This window comes from Barbus barbus (assembly GCF_936440315.1).
Source record: "Barbus barbus genome assembly, chromosome: 13".
In the NCBI taxonomy this organism is placed as follows: domain Eukaryota; kingdom Metazoa; phylum Chordata; class Actinopteri; order Cypriniformes; family Cyprinidae; genus Barbus; species Barbus barbus.
Window position 1 is genome coordinate 23634113 of NC_136741.1, and position 17425 is coordinate 23651537.

Sequence of the window (17425 nt, forward strand, 5' to 3'; positions counted from 1 at the left end):
GACTAAAACAACTTTTCGAAAAACAAGTTTTGTTTTAATTTGAAAGTTATCTCCTCATATCTGTTTTTCTCAGTATTTAGTCATTTCAAAAAGTTCCTTTAGTGTTTGTATCCTAAGCAATTCTGTTTTAAATATTTAGATATGTTAAATATCTTTTGCAAGTGCTTTCTATAAGTGCCTGCATGAATTAGGACATTAGGGTTTGTTGGTATTAAAAAAGAGCTGGTATAAGCATTAGAATATCAATGGTAAGAAAAATTATTCTGGAGGATAGCTGAGACAAAAAGGTGGTCTAAACATGAAGGGACATTGGGTTTGTTTCGTGTGGAAGTTACCAGTGGGTGTGGGTTGGTGCAACTCCCTGCCTGGTCGTAGCTCTGTCATTGCGTTGGTAGCTGATGCTCTGAAGTAGATATTACTTCAGTGTAGCTGGCATCCAAGGCAGTAGAAACTAACACCCAAAGAGTTCAAGCATCAGAGTGGGCTTCTATTTCAACAAATAGAGTAGAACAACATCACATTTATAAGATCACCGAATCATATCCATTTCAATAAGGAATTTCAAGCAGGTCTACTTGGTCTTGAATATAACCAATTCCAAGATTGCAGCAGTCCCCATAAAACATAATTCACTCTTATGTTTTAACTCTTTAACCCTGGCCCTTATGACACATCTTTCTACTCAGGATGGCAGCGTCCTCAGAGTCGACTGCATGGTGTGTTTTGACCTCAGGAGCTCCTTTAGTCTCAGTGGGAATGGGTGATGAGAGAGAGCTTGATCTTTCCTCCATTTTTGTCACTGGACCTTGCCCTTTACCAACTTTAATATTTTGGCTTAAACATACAGTTCACCCAAAGGTGTAAAATCATTTACTCACATCATGTCATTCCAAATCTTCTGTGGAACAAAAAAAAAAAAAAAAAGTTTTTTGAAAAACATCTCCAAACACCTTTTTGGACCCCATTGACTTTAATTTTATGGACAAAAGTATTCTTCAAAATATCTTTGTGCGGTATGTGTGTTCCAAAGAAGAAAGGTGGAAGTCAGGTTTTGAATGATATAAGGGTGAGTAAATTATACAGAATTTTCATTTATGCTGAACTAAATCCCTTTAAGAATCACATTGCACATAGAGTCGTCTTTAACATTAAACACTAACTCTAAGAAAGTATTGATTCTCCAACTAGGTAACAGATGTCATTAAGAGTATTGGCTTCATATTAAAGCGCCATCTTGCTTAGCATCTGTTAGTTTGCAACGGTATCTGTGCAAGCCTTCTCTCACCATGACATTCCCAGACCCTTTTCCTTTAGAGTAAATTGACAGAGCAAAGTATGCATGAATTCAGGTCAGTCCTATAAGGATAATAACCAAGCAACAATGCGAGGTTATTGATGTGTTTTGCAAACACACCTGTCTTTTATTTAGCCATGCACTGATTGTGTGGTTACATTCCCTTTAAATTAAACATTCCAGTTCTGAGGGTCAAATTTTGGGAGCGCCAGTTGGTGTATGGTTAAAATAAAGCAATCTTAAAGTCTTAGATACTCTGCATCTTCCTTAATTCCTGAATATCTGGGACTTTTGACCTCTCATATCTTACTATATCTGGCAGCAATGGCTCGGGAACATCAGAAGATTTGTTCTGGAAGTTGGATGCCCTACAGACCTTCATCAGGGACCTACATTGGCCAGAAGAAGAGTTTGCCAAACATCTGGATAACCGTATGAAGCTCATGTCAAGTGACATGATTGAGACCAGCGTTAAACGGTAAAATAGTATCTCTAGTAAAAAAAAAACAATTGATGGTATACATGAAAATTTTAAAGTATGTCTTTGAAGTATGAATGAGATTTCATGCAAGATGACTCATTTACTTCACACCCTTTGCTGGTCAACAGCACCAAGGCAGCGTTAGAATCTAAGCTGGCCAAAAGCACCCGTTCCACAGATTTCCGCATCCCACTGTCCTTATGCACCATGTTCAATGTGATGGTGGATGCCAAGGACCAGTCTGCTAAACTATGTGCCATGGAATTGGGCCAGGAGGTAATTGGCAAAACTTCTGACTGTTGTGATAGACAAAAGCTTGATCTATACTGGAACTTTCACATCATCCTCAGGAGACCCAGAAACTTAATACATTTGGGATTTAATAACATTATGCAAATGTTTGTGAGAATACTTTCACAGAAATATATGTTAATACAAAATTATGAGAAAAATAATAACGTCCCCATTAAGTACAATTTCATGTTTGGTCAAAGACATTATTTTATTTCATTTTTCAAGGATGCCTGTTTTAATGGATAAATCAGTGTATTTTAATGGCATACAAGCATGAATTTGGTTGCATAGGCAACTGCAACTTTTTTCAATGTGAATTTGGCCATGCTTTCTATTTCTGTATGGATTTATCTTCGGTTTAAACAGCTACGGTTGAGTTCTCTGCCTTTATATATCCACTGTATAAGTTTGTCTAAGTATTTAAATCTGTCTTTACCTTTTAGAAACAGTACCACTCTCAAATCGATGAGCTCATTGAAGAGAGTGTAAAAGACATGATTTCCCTTTTGGTGGCAAAGGTACGTTTTGAGAAAATGGTTGACATCAAGGAAGTACTGTATTGGTATAACTCTTGTTGAATTATTTGTCATTTAGTTATTGGTTTTGTGCCACCTGAACAGTTTGTGGCCATTCTGGAGAGCGTACTTGCCAAGATCTCCAGGTATGATGAGGGAACTCTCTTCTCCTCCTTCCTCTCCTTCACGGTAAGAATTATCTCCTATTTCCAATTCTAGTATGAAACCATGCTGGATTTGTAAAGGTGCACATTTTTATGTAATTTGCACTTAATCTTGTCATTTTTGTAGTGCTAAGTTTTACTGTGCATTGAAAATTACTTTGGGAGTTAAACATATATTTAACATATTTAAAAGGAGAATGATTTTACTCAGATTTGCTTGATTCAAACTTTTTATTCATTTCAGGTGAAAGCAGCATCAAAATATGTGGATGTCCCTGTGAGTATTAAAAATTCAACATGCTTTCCCTAATATTCCTTCTTTATTCAAATCTATTTCATACAAAACTAACATTTTCTGTTTCTGGTTTCCCTCTTCCACAGAAACCAGGGATGGACGTTGCGGATGGCTATGTGACCTTTGTCCGTCACTCTCAGGACATTCTGAGAGATAAGGTCAATGAGGAGGTGTATATAGAGAGATTATTTGATGTAAGTAAGATGCCGTAACCTCCGTGCCTAACAAAGGAGGGCCCATCCAAAATGTGGCAAAACAATGGGGCATACGAGGGATAAGTCACATTTTGAGTGCCAAACCTGGAGACCTTAAATCCAGACACATAAGGCCAATCATGACCTGAAGCTTTCAGTCGGCTCCCTAATGTCTCATTGCTGTGACTTCCTGTTCCAGCTCTCTGTGCTCTGGTGTTTCATTAGCCACGATGCATTGGACCTTTGTGCTCTGGTGTTGTGTTAACTAATGTGCGTTGGACTTTATGCTCACAGCAGATTCTTGTTTAAGAGGCAAAGTGTCACCAAGTGGATTATTTATAAGACAGTGCTCTCAAAAGAGTTGGTTTTATTTTGGCCTGAAAAGTGTGACGTAACACAATTATTATTTTTAAATACTTCCAAATCCCTGACACCAAATCAGCACACAGAAATTAGAGGACCGATTTTACTCAATACATTATAAAAAATTAAAATTTTCAAACCATCAAAGCAATTTAAGCTTATAGTATCGGTTTTATATATTTTGCAACTTTCAATACCTCACCGCTTTTCATAAAATTACACTTTATTTCACTTTGTATTTTGATATTAATATTGATATGCATGTAATTTGATTAAAATTTGTGAGCGATTGACAGCCCTAATTTTTAAATACCAACTGACATAGGGTATAAGAGAGCACTGTTCGATTTAGAAAAATAATCCTTTGTGATTGTGTGAACATGTGTCTTCGTTACACAATAGCATGTGTGTTTACATATTTTAATAAGAATGTAACAGATGTGTGGACCAGTGGTTGTTTTGGATACAAATATGTGTGTGTGTGTGTGTGTGTGTGTGCGCGTGAGGGTTTGTCAGCATTTTTATTTAATTTTCTGTATTTTGTTTCCTGTATAAATATAAGTGTGTGTGCGTTAATATTTAGTTGTGTGTCATACCATTCTGTAATAAGTTTAATGTATCAGAATATTGTGGGAAAAAGTGTGGGTGTGTGAGTGTCTGTTTAACTGTTAGGAAGTCTATTCCGTAACTTTTTGCAGCTTTACTTGCTTGTGTTTGGAACATTTGTGACACACATCTTATGCATGGATCTGCCTTTATTATTTTATTTAAAATTCAGTGCTTGTAATGTGCATTATTTTTTTTCTCCACACTAAATTAGTAATAATGCATTTAACATCCAACCTCAAAGACCCACAGTGAATCTGACATGACTCCTCCTGTTTTTGCTCTATAGTTTCAGTCTATCCCTATAAAAATGTCTTCTCAAGAATTCTGTCCAAACTAATCACCATCAGTGAAAGGCTCAGAGGCATGAAATCAAAAGCAATTATTAAAATTGTAAAATTTAGGGTGGCAGCTGCCATATAATGACTGTTGATTGGCAAATTAAAGAATAGCAGCTGATTCTGATTGTATTGATTCACTGTTTGTTTAACTGAATTCTTGCTTGCACAGCTGCATCAAATAGACTGAAATTGAGGAAATTTGTAAGGTTCAGTCAGTGTGGTCTTATGAGGTCAGGTGTCAAAAGGCATATTCAGCTGAGGGCTGTGGGTCAAAAACAATTAACGGGACTGATTAGTCACTTTTACTTGCTAATTCAAGATTAGATATATGAACAAACCACTAACTGAAAGTTTTACATCTTAGTGTGTAACTCGTTTCACTGCGTCTTGAGGAAAGTTATTACTTTTGTAAATGCATAAAATAGGCAAAAAAAAAAAAACATATCTTGGGACCAGAATATCAATGGGATCTGAAGCTCTCCATTTTCCAAGCTGAATATCTCTCTTCCAGCATCATGTAGTCTCTGAACCGGGAACCGTGGTGATTTTGTTGTATTATGCAACTTGTTTTACAGATTTTGGTTGCATGCGACTACATTTCTGTACGTCTGTTGTCATTTTCATTACATTCTCCCTCTCTTAACACTTTGTACTCACGTTATCCTAACCCAAAGACAGCATCCCGACTCATTCTGCATTCCTACTTGGACAAAGTGGAACTTATCTCTAAATGTCCAGCTGTTTGATCACATTCTGTCGAGTGGCATGAGTTCTAATCAAATAATCTTCCTGTGTACATTTTCTAGCATGACCCACCTCCTAAAAATCCCACCTCATGCACACACACACAGCTCTCTGCCCTGTACACTCACCTGCACTCTCTGCATGCACTGCACGCTCTGAACGGCCACCTCTTTGAAGTGGACAGATGTAAAGAGAAATCGCAGATCAAACCATCGGATGACCCTAATACAACAAGAAATTTGATTTAATTCACATAATCACATATCAAATAATAAGAAATCATATGTGTAATATAATTATATATACATATAAAAGGATTGGCTAAATGGTAAAGGCTATTTGTACCTCTTGAGAACTGATAATAGCCCACTTCAAAACTCTTCAGATTGATTTGTGCACATAGGATACAGCACTTCCTCTTCTAGCTGATAGTTTACATCATTCATTGAACCACACATGTGCTGTTCTCTTTTAACTACAAGCATTTAGGCAAATGAATATGCATGAATCTGAGATTTTCATAATGTAGATATGGTTTAAGATAACAGTACAACACTCCTGTGCCTGCCGTATTCTTACGTTTTATGAGTTTGTTTCTGAGAATTCTGATTGTGACTGCACTCATTTTGTTTGCATCTTGGGTTCTTTAGAGTATGCTTTTGGGTTCAGTGGGGCTTTTTAAACCTTAAAGTTCACAGTCATTCATGCACAAGTGCTGTTTTATAACATTCAGCATGATTAATGGTGAAGGGGCAGGGGGAAGCATTGCATTTAATCTGTTCAGTTTTTCAAAAGCTAAAGACTTGATTACAATAGGGCTTTGTTCAAGCTTATTTCAGATAACCAGATTTGTATTAAGTTGTTTGAACCTTAGGTTACAGGCTAAGCTGTAAATGTAGGGCTTATTAAGTGTTTGTTTTATTAATTATGCAATTTCCTAATGCATGATTTTTTTTTTCTTCAGATGGTCATACTTCTGGCTCTTGAATTAATTTTTGTCTGACTAACCTTGGTTTTAAGGGAGGGTGTGACTGTATAAATGTTGGTATCAGTTGTGTGTGTAAATGAATACGTGTGTTGTGGGTTTACTTGTGTGTGGCTGTTACTGTATGTCCTTATTTATGTCTACACATGCTGGTCTCTTGCATTTGTTTGTTTGTCTGTCTGTGTTTTGCTGGAGAATGCTGTGTTTTTGTGCTTTGCAGCAATGGTATACAGCCACTATGAATCTGCTGGCGACCTGGCTGACTGAACGCATGGACCAACAGCTTCATGTCTATCAACTCAAAATCCTCATCAGGATTGTAAAGGTATTTCTTTCTAACTTACATGGAAGTGCTTATGCTCTGAAGCTATAGTGGTATGATTGTAGTCTAGGTAAAACCACACTGTCTTGTTCTATATTCCAGTCTACGATTTAGACCTTGCTTAGGGATGCACAAAATTGGTACCATATTGAGTTTCTTTAATTCATCAGTATTGGTCTGTTGGGTATTTGCTGTTATATATATTAGATATTAAAGTATGCATGTTCATTTCCCATATTCTTATATGTGAATTATATTTAATTTATATTTATGTAATCTAACACTCGCTTTCATGATAAATGCTGTTCACAAACTTTCTATTCATCAAAGAACCCTGAAACAAATGTATCACCGTTTCCACAAAATAAATATTAAGCAGCAAAAACTGATCTCAACATTAATAATTATAAGAACCATTATGAATAATTTGAGCACTAAATAAGCATATTAGAACAATTTCTGAAGGATTATGTAACACTAAAGACTGAACTAATGGCTGCTGAAAATTCAGCTTTGCCATCACAAGAATTACATTTTAAAATCTATTCAGAAGAGAATTGAGTTATTTGAAATTTAATAATATTACTGTTTTTACATAAATAAATGCAGCCTTGGTGAGCATAAGAGACATCTCTCAAAAACACAAAAAAAATCTGAATTATTCCAAACTTTTGGCTACCATTGTAATTAATTGGGACAAAATAGTATAGAATTTTAATATCAGCTATTTATCTGTACTGTCCAGAACTGTAATAGCTTGCATACCTAGTCTTGCTATTTTTCTGGCCTTGTTTGACAGATATTTAGCTTTAACATTCAGGGGAAAAGAAGTCTGATAGTGTGTATAATGCCTGCTGATATCTCCCATTCTTGTAGAAGAAGTACCGAGATTTTAGGCTGCAAGGCGTTCTTGACTCTACACTGAACAGCAAGGGGTACGATACGGTACGGAACCGGCTGACCCTGGAGGAAGCCACTGCCTCTGTCAGAGAGGGGGGCATGCAGGGCATCTCGATGAAGGACAGCGATGAGGAAGATGAAGAGGACGATTAGAGCATCGAGCCTTCCGGTGCCACCCACCAACCTGAACCCGACCCGTCTATCCAACCCTACCCTACCCCAACACTTTAAACTTAGCCTGATAACGTAAGATGCATGTATCAACTCTGATTACCCAGTTAGCCACTCTAGGATCTCCCCCCATCAGCTCGAATTGCCCACAAAGGAAGTTAAAAAACAATAAAAATCAAAGAATTGTACTAAAGAGTCAAAAGAACGTTGCAAAGACCATGATTGGCAATTTTAGCTGTATCATAACATAATAAAGAACAACAAACTAGCACCAATTTTTCAACTCATTTATTTGAGGAATTTGTTTCTGTGTTCCTAAGCAATATGGAGTACCATTTGTTTGATAATGTCGAGTGAGATTATTAGGTGTGTCCCTGTCCAATGCGATAACATATATGGCGCTTCTTTGACGTACTCTTACATACATTAATGGTACATTGTTGTGAAGATGAGTGTATGGACCCTTTTCTTTGTCTTGTCTGTTTTTAAAGTGGATGCCAACTGCTTCAAAACTAAAAATGAATCTCTGTATTTAAGTTCAAAACTGTTAACTGTAAATGTCTTCTGTGTCTGCACACTTCCATTGTACTTTTTCCTTATTTGTGCCGAGGCTCTGTGGCCCTATGTCGCAAATATCCAACTAGGCATTGTCTCACAGGCATCTTAAAATGAAAATGAATTGGTATTCTAGAAATGCAATATCGCCATACCTCCATTTTGATATCTCATTGGAGACGTCTTTTAATTAGATGTCAGAAATGACAACAAAAATGGCTATATTTTTTGGTTCAGTTTCACTTTTACAGTGGATCTCTCTCTATCTCTCTTTTTTAAGTGTTTATGTCCAATTAAAGTCATTCTCTTTATGTTAGTAAATCTGTTGAAACTGCTATGTGCCATTTTTGGGGTCTCACTATTGTTTTTGTATATATTATGCTGTACATTGCATTCTGAGCCATTGCTGCATGCCTGTGGGATCCACCTTCTCCAAAAGCTTTTTTTGTTTTTCTGTGTCAATTAGCTGGTGGATTCATTCTTGCGTTTGCCTTATCAAAGCCAACAGTTGTAATATGCAAGAGCTGTGGCCTCTCAATAAAGATAACATGATGTACTAACATAGGCTACCTGTAGATTTTGTTTCTTTGTCTTCATTCAGAATGTTTATTCAGTGACCCCCATCATTAAAAAAAATGATAATAAAAACAAAATTATATATATATATATATATGTTACTTCATTGGAGTTGCATAATTTTAGACCTTTCGTAGTGGACTTTTATTTTGACGTATTTCATCTTGACGTTTAACCTAGTAGGCTTCACGTTCGCTATATCACATAAATGATTTCGCTAAATTAAAATGTCTGTCCCACCTGGATCCATAATCGTGTCGGATTGGCACCGCTGTCCAAACAGCAGGGAGTTTTTCAGCAGGTTACTGCATAAGAAGAGACGGCGAAAGTTTGGTAAGAATGATCACCATGGATACAGCAGTTAGGCATCATGTTTCTTACCTTACTAGTCAGGTATTTCTTGTTTTGTTTAATAAAAGAACAACAAAAATAAGTGTTTGTTACAGCCAACATATAAAATGCTCAGTGACTGTTTATAGAACTAATTGTTTTTTATATAACTTACTATGAAGGGCTCTTGGAAGCGCCAGTGATGCCTCCTCAAATGGGGAAGTCGTGGCCGGGGAAGTCGTGGCCTAATGGTTAGAGAGTTGGACTCGTGATCCAAAGGTTGCGGGTTCGAGTCTCCGGCCGGCAGGAATTGTAGGTGGGGGGAGTGAATGTCCAGCGCTCTCTCCACCCTCAATACCACGACTGAGGTGCCCTTGAGCAAGGCACCGAACCCCCAACTGCTCCCCGGGCGCTGCAGCATAAAAATGGCTGCCCACTGCTCCGGGTGTATGTTCACGGTGTGTGTGTGTGTTCACTGCTGTGTGTGTGCACGCGTGATGGGTTAAATGCAGAGCACGAATTCCGAGTATGGGTCACCATACGGCTGAATGTCACTTCACTCACTCAAATTAATGTGGATATCGTTCGCTACAAGCTCTTTATCTCGGGGAAAACTGGTGTCGGCAAAAGCGCTCTTGCTGCCCGTCTCGCTGGCCTCGATCTCCCCAAAATGCACTATGAGACCACAGGTAACGTTAAACAAACCACACGTTTAAAATAAACTAAGTACATTTTTATTGTAAAAAGATTGTCTCCTGTAGACATTTTATAGTAGGCTACTTTTAATGAATACGTTTGAAAAACATTTGAGAGCTGAAGACTCCAGTCATGTCAGTAACCAATAAAAATAAGCGATTCTATTCAACATGGGGCGTGTCGACTTCTCATGACGGCCTTGAGAAAGCATGACCAGCCACGTAACATCGGTTCCCCGAAATGAGGGAACGAGACATTGCTATGGGAAATACATTTTCCTCGAATACTACTGAAGCCTTATTGAATCATACCAGTGAAACTGGCCAATGGCTTTCAAGCTGCAAAATATGAGCAGGAATCCCACTCTATATAAGGCAGTGCTTGTACGTCATCCATTCAGAATCTTTGACTGAAGCAACTTGCATTCTAAGATCCTGAGCTCGGTAACACAGCAATAAGAGCAATGTCTTGTTCCCTCATTTCGGGGAACCGAGGTTACATGAGTAACCGAGAGCATTCCCCTTCAATTTGGTCACTCTACATTGCTATGGGAATGTATAAAATCCCGCCGTGTCACAGCGATGGAACCTGGCTCGACTCAGGGCCGGCGCCAATTACTGTGCCCCACCACTTTCCATCCTCCCTCCTCCTTGTTGAACGCGATCGATTTTGAAAGTGAAAGTACTGATAAAACAGCGCACATAAGATAGTGCCGCAAACGCTATGCCATCTCTCACGTCCTCCACTCTTCCCTCACACACTTTCAACACTATAGTCCCCATCAAGCTGGCTTCTAAACTCACAGACCTCGGCCTAAACTCCTCACTCTGTGACTGGATTCAAAACTTCCTCACCGGCAGACCTCAAGTGGTGAAAGTTGGCCAGTTCACCTCAAACTCCATCACCATGAACGTAGGAGCCCCACAGGGCTGTGTCCTGAGTCCCCTGCTCTACTCTCTCTACACGCATGACTGCGTGTCCTCTCACAGCTCCACATCTATTATCAAATTCGCTGATGATACTGTGGTTCTGGGCCTCATCTCCAACAACGATGAGACCGCATACTTGGATGAGGTAGAGAGACTCACATCATGGTGCCAGGACAACTGTCTCTCTCTGAATGTGAGTAAAACTAAAGAGCTGATCATGGACTTTAGGAAGAGACAGCAGCAGCCCTACACTCCTCTTATGATCAGTAGGACCCCTGTGGAGAGGATGAGTAGCTTCAAGTACCTCGGTGTAAACATCTCTGAGAACCTGACTTGGACTACACACATCCAAACACAGGTTAAGAAAGCCAGGCAAAGACTGTACCATCTGCGACAGCTGAGGAAATTCAGGGTCTCACCAGCAATCCTGAAAACTTTCTATTCAGGGACCATAGAAAGTGTATTGACTCAGTGCATCTCAGTGTGGTATGGAAACCGCTCAAATCAGGACTGCAAAGCACTACAGAGAGTTGTGCGCTTAGCTGAGCGCATCTCATGGTCTGCTCTCCCCTCTCTGCAGGACATCTACCTCAAACGCTGCAAAAGTAGAGCTGTCAAAATGATCAAGGACTCAAATCACCCTGGTAACCGACTATTCACTTTGCTTCCATCTGGTAAGCGCTTCCGTAGCCTGATGGAAAAAACTGAGAGACTTAGGAGGAGCTTCTTCCCCCAGGCCATCAGGCTCCTAAACTCTGTGTCATAACATCACTTTAAATATTAACCATATAAACCATTTAAATATCACAATATCAATAAGCTATTCATAATTTTTTCTACCTCATGTGCTGCTATTTAAATACAATGTACAACTTTTTTGCACATTCCTGTTATATTACTGTTTATGTCAACAACATACTGACCTGCACATTTATATTTATATTTTTTTTATCTTTGATTTTATTATTTTTATTTTTTCTACTTTTTCTTTTTCTTAATATTTGTTTATACAATTGCACTGTCCTTGGAGCGGACCTGACTTACATTTCACTGCTGGTTATACTCTGTATAATCGTGTATGTGACGAATAAAAATCTTGAATTGGTATTGGGCAGTTGATTGGGTCTGCGCCATGTGATATGCACCAACTTGAAACATTTTTCCATTTATGTGTGTAAAGATGCCTCGTGGAAGGAGCCCTAGCCTCAGAGATAATGTTCAACATGCGCTGAGGAAGTGCATCTGTTACTGGCAAGCTCCGTCAAGCGGCCAGACATGAAGGCTCCATAACTCCGGATTTGGGTGCCATATCGTTCCTTGTGCTTGAGAGAGGAGGTCTCTCTTCAGTGGGATAGTCCACGGGGGGGCTACCAGCATCTCCACCAGTTCTGGGAACCACGGCTGATTGGGCCATTTCGGTGCCACTAACAGAACAGATTCCTTTTCCTCTCTGATTTTGCAAAGCACGCGAGGCAGAAGTTTCACTGGAGGAAAGGCATAGTTGCGTACTTTCGGCCAGCTGTGAGCTAGTGCATCCACTCCCAGGGGAGAGTGTGTCAGTGAATAAAACAGCGGGCAGTGAGTATTCTCCACTGATGCGAAGAGGTCCACCTCCACCCTGCCGAATACACTCCAAATAATTTTGACTGTCAGAGGGTGTAATCTCCACTCCCCGTGGATTACCCTGCCCCTCAACAGTAAATCCACGCCGTAGTTCAGGAGTCCAGGGACATGTACTGCCGGGATGGAGAGGAGGTGTCGATCTGCCCACAGAAGGAGGTCTCTCGCCAGCCGCAGCAGTGGCCGCAAGTTCACACCGCCTTGGTGATTTATAAGCGCTGCCACTGTCATGCTGTCCGTCCTGATGAGAATGTGACGGTGAAGAATGTCTGGGAGAAAGCACTCGAGCGCTAGGTGTACAGCACGGAGCTCCAGACAGTTTATGTGCCATGACTTCTCCGTTTCTGACCATGTCCCGAAGGCTGATCTACCATCGCATACGGCTCCCCAGCCCGTGCTCGATGCATCTGTCGTAACATTCTTTCTCCTGATCACTTGGCCAATACGAACACCCCGGCGATACAGAGTCATATTGCGCCAAGGGGTCAGCATATGCAAACATTCGCGCATCCCTTTGATGCGCAAGGTGCCCGTGCGCCATGCATTCTGTGGCACCCGGCTCTTTAGCCAGAGCTGAAGCGGTCGCATATGTAGGAGCCCTAGATTGCACACTGTTGAGGCAGCAGCCATCTGGCCGCGCATCCTCTGAAAGCATTTTGGCAGGGAAGAACGACCTAATTTGAAGACTGCGAGAGAGCTGATCAGTTTTTGTGAGCACTCCTCCGACAGACGCGCTCGCATATTGATCGAGTTCAGTTCCACTCCAAAAAAGGAGATGTTCTGGCTCGGTACCAGCGTGCTCTTTTGCATATTTACAGTCAGCCCTAAGCTCTGAATATGAGCGAGGAGTTTGAGTTTGTCGCTGAGCAGCGCACTCTCTGATTGAGCTAAGACTAACCAGTCGTCGAGATGCATATTCCGCTCTGCTTCAGAGGAGAGAGAGTAGCGTCCATGCATTTCGTAAACGTACGAGGGGCCAGACACAAACCAAAGGGCAGGACCGTGAATTGGTACACTATCCCCTCGAATGCAAATCTCAGGAAGCTCCTGTGGCGGGGGGCTACTTGAATGTGAAAATAAGCATCCTTTAAATCCACAGAGATAAACCAATCTCCCGGTCTGATATGTGAGAGGATTTGTCTCAGCGTAATCTTTTTGAAGGAGCGCTTTAAAAGTGCTCGATTCAGGGGTCTCAGGTCCAAGATTGGGCAGAGTCTGCCGTCTTTCTTTGGCACCAAAAAATAACGACTGTAGAAGCCGCTCTCGCAGTCTGTGAGGGGCACTGCCTCTACAGCGCGCTTTGCGAGAAGATTGTGTATTTCCTCTCGCAGAACTGAGGCATTCTGATCCTGTACAGTGGACATTAACACACCGTTGAAACGGGGCAGTCTGCGGAAGAACTGAAGCGTGTAGCCGTTCTTTATTGATTTCATAACCCACTCTGATACCCCTGGCAGTGCCTGCCACGCTTCTGTGAACTGTGACGGCGGGCGAGGCAGACTGCGTACCGTGAGGGATAATTCGCCGGTGGGGGGCGGGGAGTTTAATACCACACGAGTGTGAACGTGTGTGATGGGGGAGAGGGGGGAGTGAGAGGAGGCAAATTGCCCTGATATTGAGGTGAGTTTTGTATGTTTTTCAACTTTATTGCACTGCATAGTGGAACAGTCAAAACACAAACATGACAATTGCTCTCGCCACCCGCAACAGGTAGGGGGGTGTGGTGAGCACACACAGCGGAGCGAGCAGACTTCTTCAGTGGCTCGTCTTTGGCGCTGGGTGCAGCTTTCCTCCTCCGAGAGACAGCATTAGGAACGGCTTCGATGCCGGTGGTCTGCCGTTTCTGTCAGGGCGGGGTCTCTGGCCCTTCGAGCCCTGATGGCATTTCAGCCATGGTTGTCTTGACCTCACCGTCGGTTCCTGTTCGTGCCAAACAGCAGCAGAAGAGGCGTGCGGTCTTCCCGCGCGCTGCGCTGGGGAGGAGCAGGAACGCGCAGGAGGTAGATGGTGATTCGTGGCCATCAGAGAGTTCGATTGGCTCCTCACAGGAGAGGCAATTGCGAGTCATCCTTGTTTCCGAAGCTCACCGGAACACAGCAGGGGAAGAGAAGGCGTGTCCGCTGCAGCGTGTAGATCACGGTGAGTAATCTTGTTGATAGGCTTCTTGCTTCTCGTAGAAGGTTGACTGAAGAAAAAGATTCTGAATGGATGACGTACAAGCACTGCCTTATATAGAGTGGGATTCCCGCTCATATTTCGCACGCTTGAACGCCTTATTGAATCACTGGCGTGATTCAATAAGGCTTCAGTAGAATTAGAGGAAAATGTATTTCTCATAGCAATGTAGAGTGACCGAATTGAAGGGGAACACTATTATAACACGCATGTAGTTGTAGAATAAATTAATGATGGATGACGACAAATATATTAATGTTATTTGAATGTATGCAATAGCATTAGTAACAGCTTTGAAGTTTGCTTCATTACATCCACACCGATAGGTGTCAGTGTATTCGTCATTCACGATATGTCACTGTATTAATTTAATACAATCAATTAAAAAAAACTAACAAAAAAACTAGGGCCGGGACTTTAACGCGTTAATTTAGATTAATTAATTACACAAAAATAACGCGTAAAATTTTTTTAACGCATTTTAATCGCACTTATTTTTGCACCGTGGAACGTTTCTCACTGGATGAGTTTCGGCGGACCGATTATACTGGAGCACCAACTAGCGTTCAGACAAAAACAAACCACAGTGAACATGGACAAAGAAGCTGATGAGACCGCTTTGGTTGGCCCTGTGGATGGGAAATTTAAAAATCCATATGAAAAAACTTACTTCTCACTGTTCTCAGGTCAAATATTTATGTGATTAAAATGCGATTAATTTCGATTAATTAATTACAAAGCCTCTAATTAATTAGATTATTTGTTTTAATCGAGTCCCGGCCCTAAAAAAAACATAAGTGGTCATTGCTTCATAGCGCTGTGATTCTTGTAGGCATAGAGACAACAGTGGTCTTCTGGCCTGTAAGACTAAAGGAGAGTGGCCGTGTGTTGTTTTTCCGCTTTGGGATTGTGGGGAAAGTGCAATACGAAGATTTGACCATATGTTACCGGTGAGCATCTCCGTCATATTACAGAGTTGCATACATTCCCAGGGATAGTTCACCCCCCAAAAAAACATAATTTACGCACCCTCATGTTGTTCCAAACCTGTATGAATTCCTTTCTAATGTGGAAGATAAAATAAGATATTTTGAAGAAAGTTGGTAACCAAACTGCTAGTTGCTAGTCCCCATTGACTTCCATAGTATGGACCAAAAACACTATTGAAGTCAATGGGTTCTAGAAGCACTTTGGTTTCCATCATTCTTTAAAATATCTTCATCATTTCTTTTCTTTCGCAGAATAAAGGAACTCATACAGGTTTGGAACAACTTGAGGATGAGTAAATTTAATTTTTGTGTGAACTGTCCCTTTAACCCACAAATTCTGTTTCACTGTATCATATTAAAATATGATATTTAATGGTGTAATTTTTCTCTCTTTAGTCCTGTAAGGAACAGGTGGATGCCATCCTTTTCCTTTTCTCCTTCACTGATCGTGGCTCCTTTGATGATCTTTCAAATCAGATATCACGGATCACAGAACCTTTGGATCGAGTGGTTACATTGGTCGTTGGCACCAAGTATCCTTTACCAGTTGAGAGCATTTATTTGACAATTATATTCGTATGTATGTTTTATGTGTTACTTGAAATAAAATAAATATTAAACTTATTTTACTTAGTTTAATTTGATGTACTAAAATAAAACTGAAACCTGAAATAAAAATTAATTAAAACTATATAGATAGGCCTATATTTAAAAACAAAAAAATAATAAAACTGACAAAAATGAAAATGGAAAATATAAAAATAAAAACTTACAAACTAAAAACAAATTACACTGATGTAACAGCATAATGTTGTATTGCCATGTGACATTGTCATGGCCCTTAACAGTGCAGATTTGACTTACTTATGCACACAGATGTCACAGAGAGCGACGTAACACATTTTCAAGAGGTTTGGGGTCTTCCGGTCTTCAGAGTTGGAGGTGATGTGAGTGCGGGGCTTGGTGAAGTAGCACCCCTCCTAAATGCCCTTGCAGAAAACCTGTGGCAACAAGACTGTATGGCTGCTTCATCTGTGTCCATCTCCACACAGGCTGCTCTCAGAGGAACTGACTCAGAGACCATTGTATAGCTTTTACGTGTATTGTGGTTCAATCTCACATGGATTGGTCATTCATGGATGGAATATGCTGCTATGGAAACACTCTAAATACCACTTACTATTTTTCGGTTTCTAAATGCCTATAATTTTATTAGTCATTTCAGTCAGTGACAAATATGTGTGAGTCAAGAAATGGTGAACAAAAATATTAAAATGTCATGAAATGAGTTTGCTTGTAGTTTCAAGACAGTTGCAACAACAACAAAAAAGGTATTATGTGCATATATTCATGAACCTCAGATTATATATTTGTCAAAATGAAAAAAAAAAAAGAATAAAAATGTTAACATTTGTTTTTGTTTAATAAGCCAATTGATTTAATACTATAATTTAAAGAAGGAAACAGATTAAAGTTTCTAAAATGCTCAAAAATACATCCTAGCATTAGGGTTTCACTTTGAATGAATCCATGATTGGTAAGCATTTTGCTGTGTGCTTTTGGCCTTTAATGCTCAACAAACCACCTTTCTCTAGAGAAGATGTGACTGACATTGGATCCACATCAGCCGGGAACTGACACTTCTGACAAACGGTGTCCACAATTGTGCCATCTGATGCCAACTGATTCATCAGTGAGGGAAAATGGAAATTAAATAAAAAAGAACTTCAGAACCAATGAATATAACAATGAGTAAGATACTGTGTAAAAACACAAATAAATAAATATATTAAATGCTCTTCATTTTTTTTTAAAAGACAAAGTATTTGACAGAAAACTTGCTGTTATTTTGCTTACCTTTTCTGCACAGACTTGTATTGAATTAT

At 40.0% G+C, this 17425-nt stretch overlaps 1 protein-coding gene and 1 pseudogene across 5 annotated transcripts in view; both read left to right on the forward strand.

Annotated features, from left to right (window-relative positions):
* LOC306879376 (calcium-dependent secretion activator 1-like) overlaps positions 1-8798 on the forward strand; it is a 77102-nt gene extending 68304 nt beyond the window's left edge. For all 4 annotated transcript variants that reach the window (XM_079432251.1, XM_079432252.1, XM_079432253.1 and 1 more), the window contains 8 exons: positions 1617-1772; positions 1904-2051; positions 2513-2587; positions 2690-2773; positions 2993-3025; positions 3130-3237; positions 6497-6601; positions 7475-8798. In XM_079432251.1, coding sequence (XP_079288377.1) covers positions 1617-1772; positions 1904-2051; positions 2513-2587; positions 2690-2773; positions 2993-3025; positions 3130-3237; positions 6497-6601; positions 7475-7651 — 886 coding nt within the window. In that variant the 3' untranslated portion in view covers positions 7652-8798. The remainder of the gene's footprint in view (positions 1-1616; positions 1773-1903; positions 2052-2512; positions 2588-2689; positions 2774-2992; positions 3026-3129; positions 3238-6496; positions 6602-7474) is intronic.
* Positions 8799-9027: 229 nt separating this feature from the next.
* On the forward strand, positions 9028-17305 carry LOC306879511 (ciliogenesis and planar polarity effector 2-like; annotated as a pseudogene). The gene is made up of 6 exons: positions 9028-9133; positions 9313-9355; positions 9707-9819; positions 15383-15500; positions 15936-16072; positions 16393-17305. The product of its transcript is annotated as a ciliogenesis and planar polarity effector 2-like (transcript).
* Positions 17306-17425: the final 120 nt, after the last annotated feature.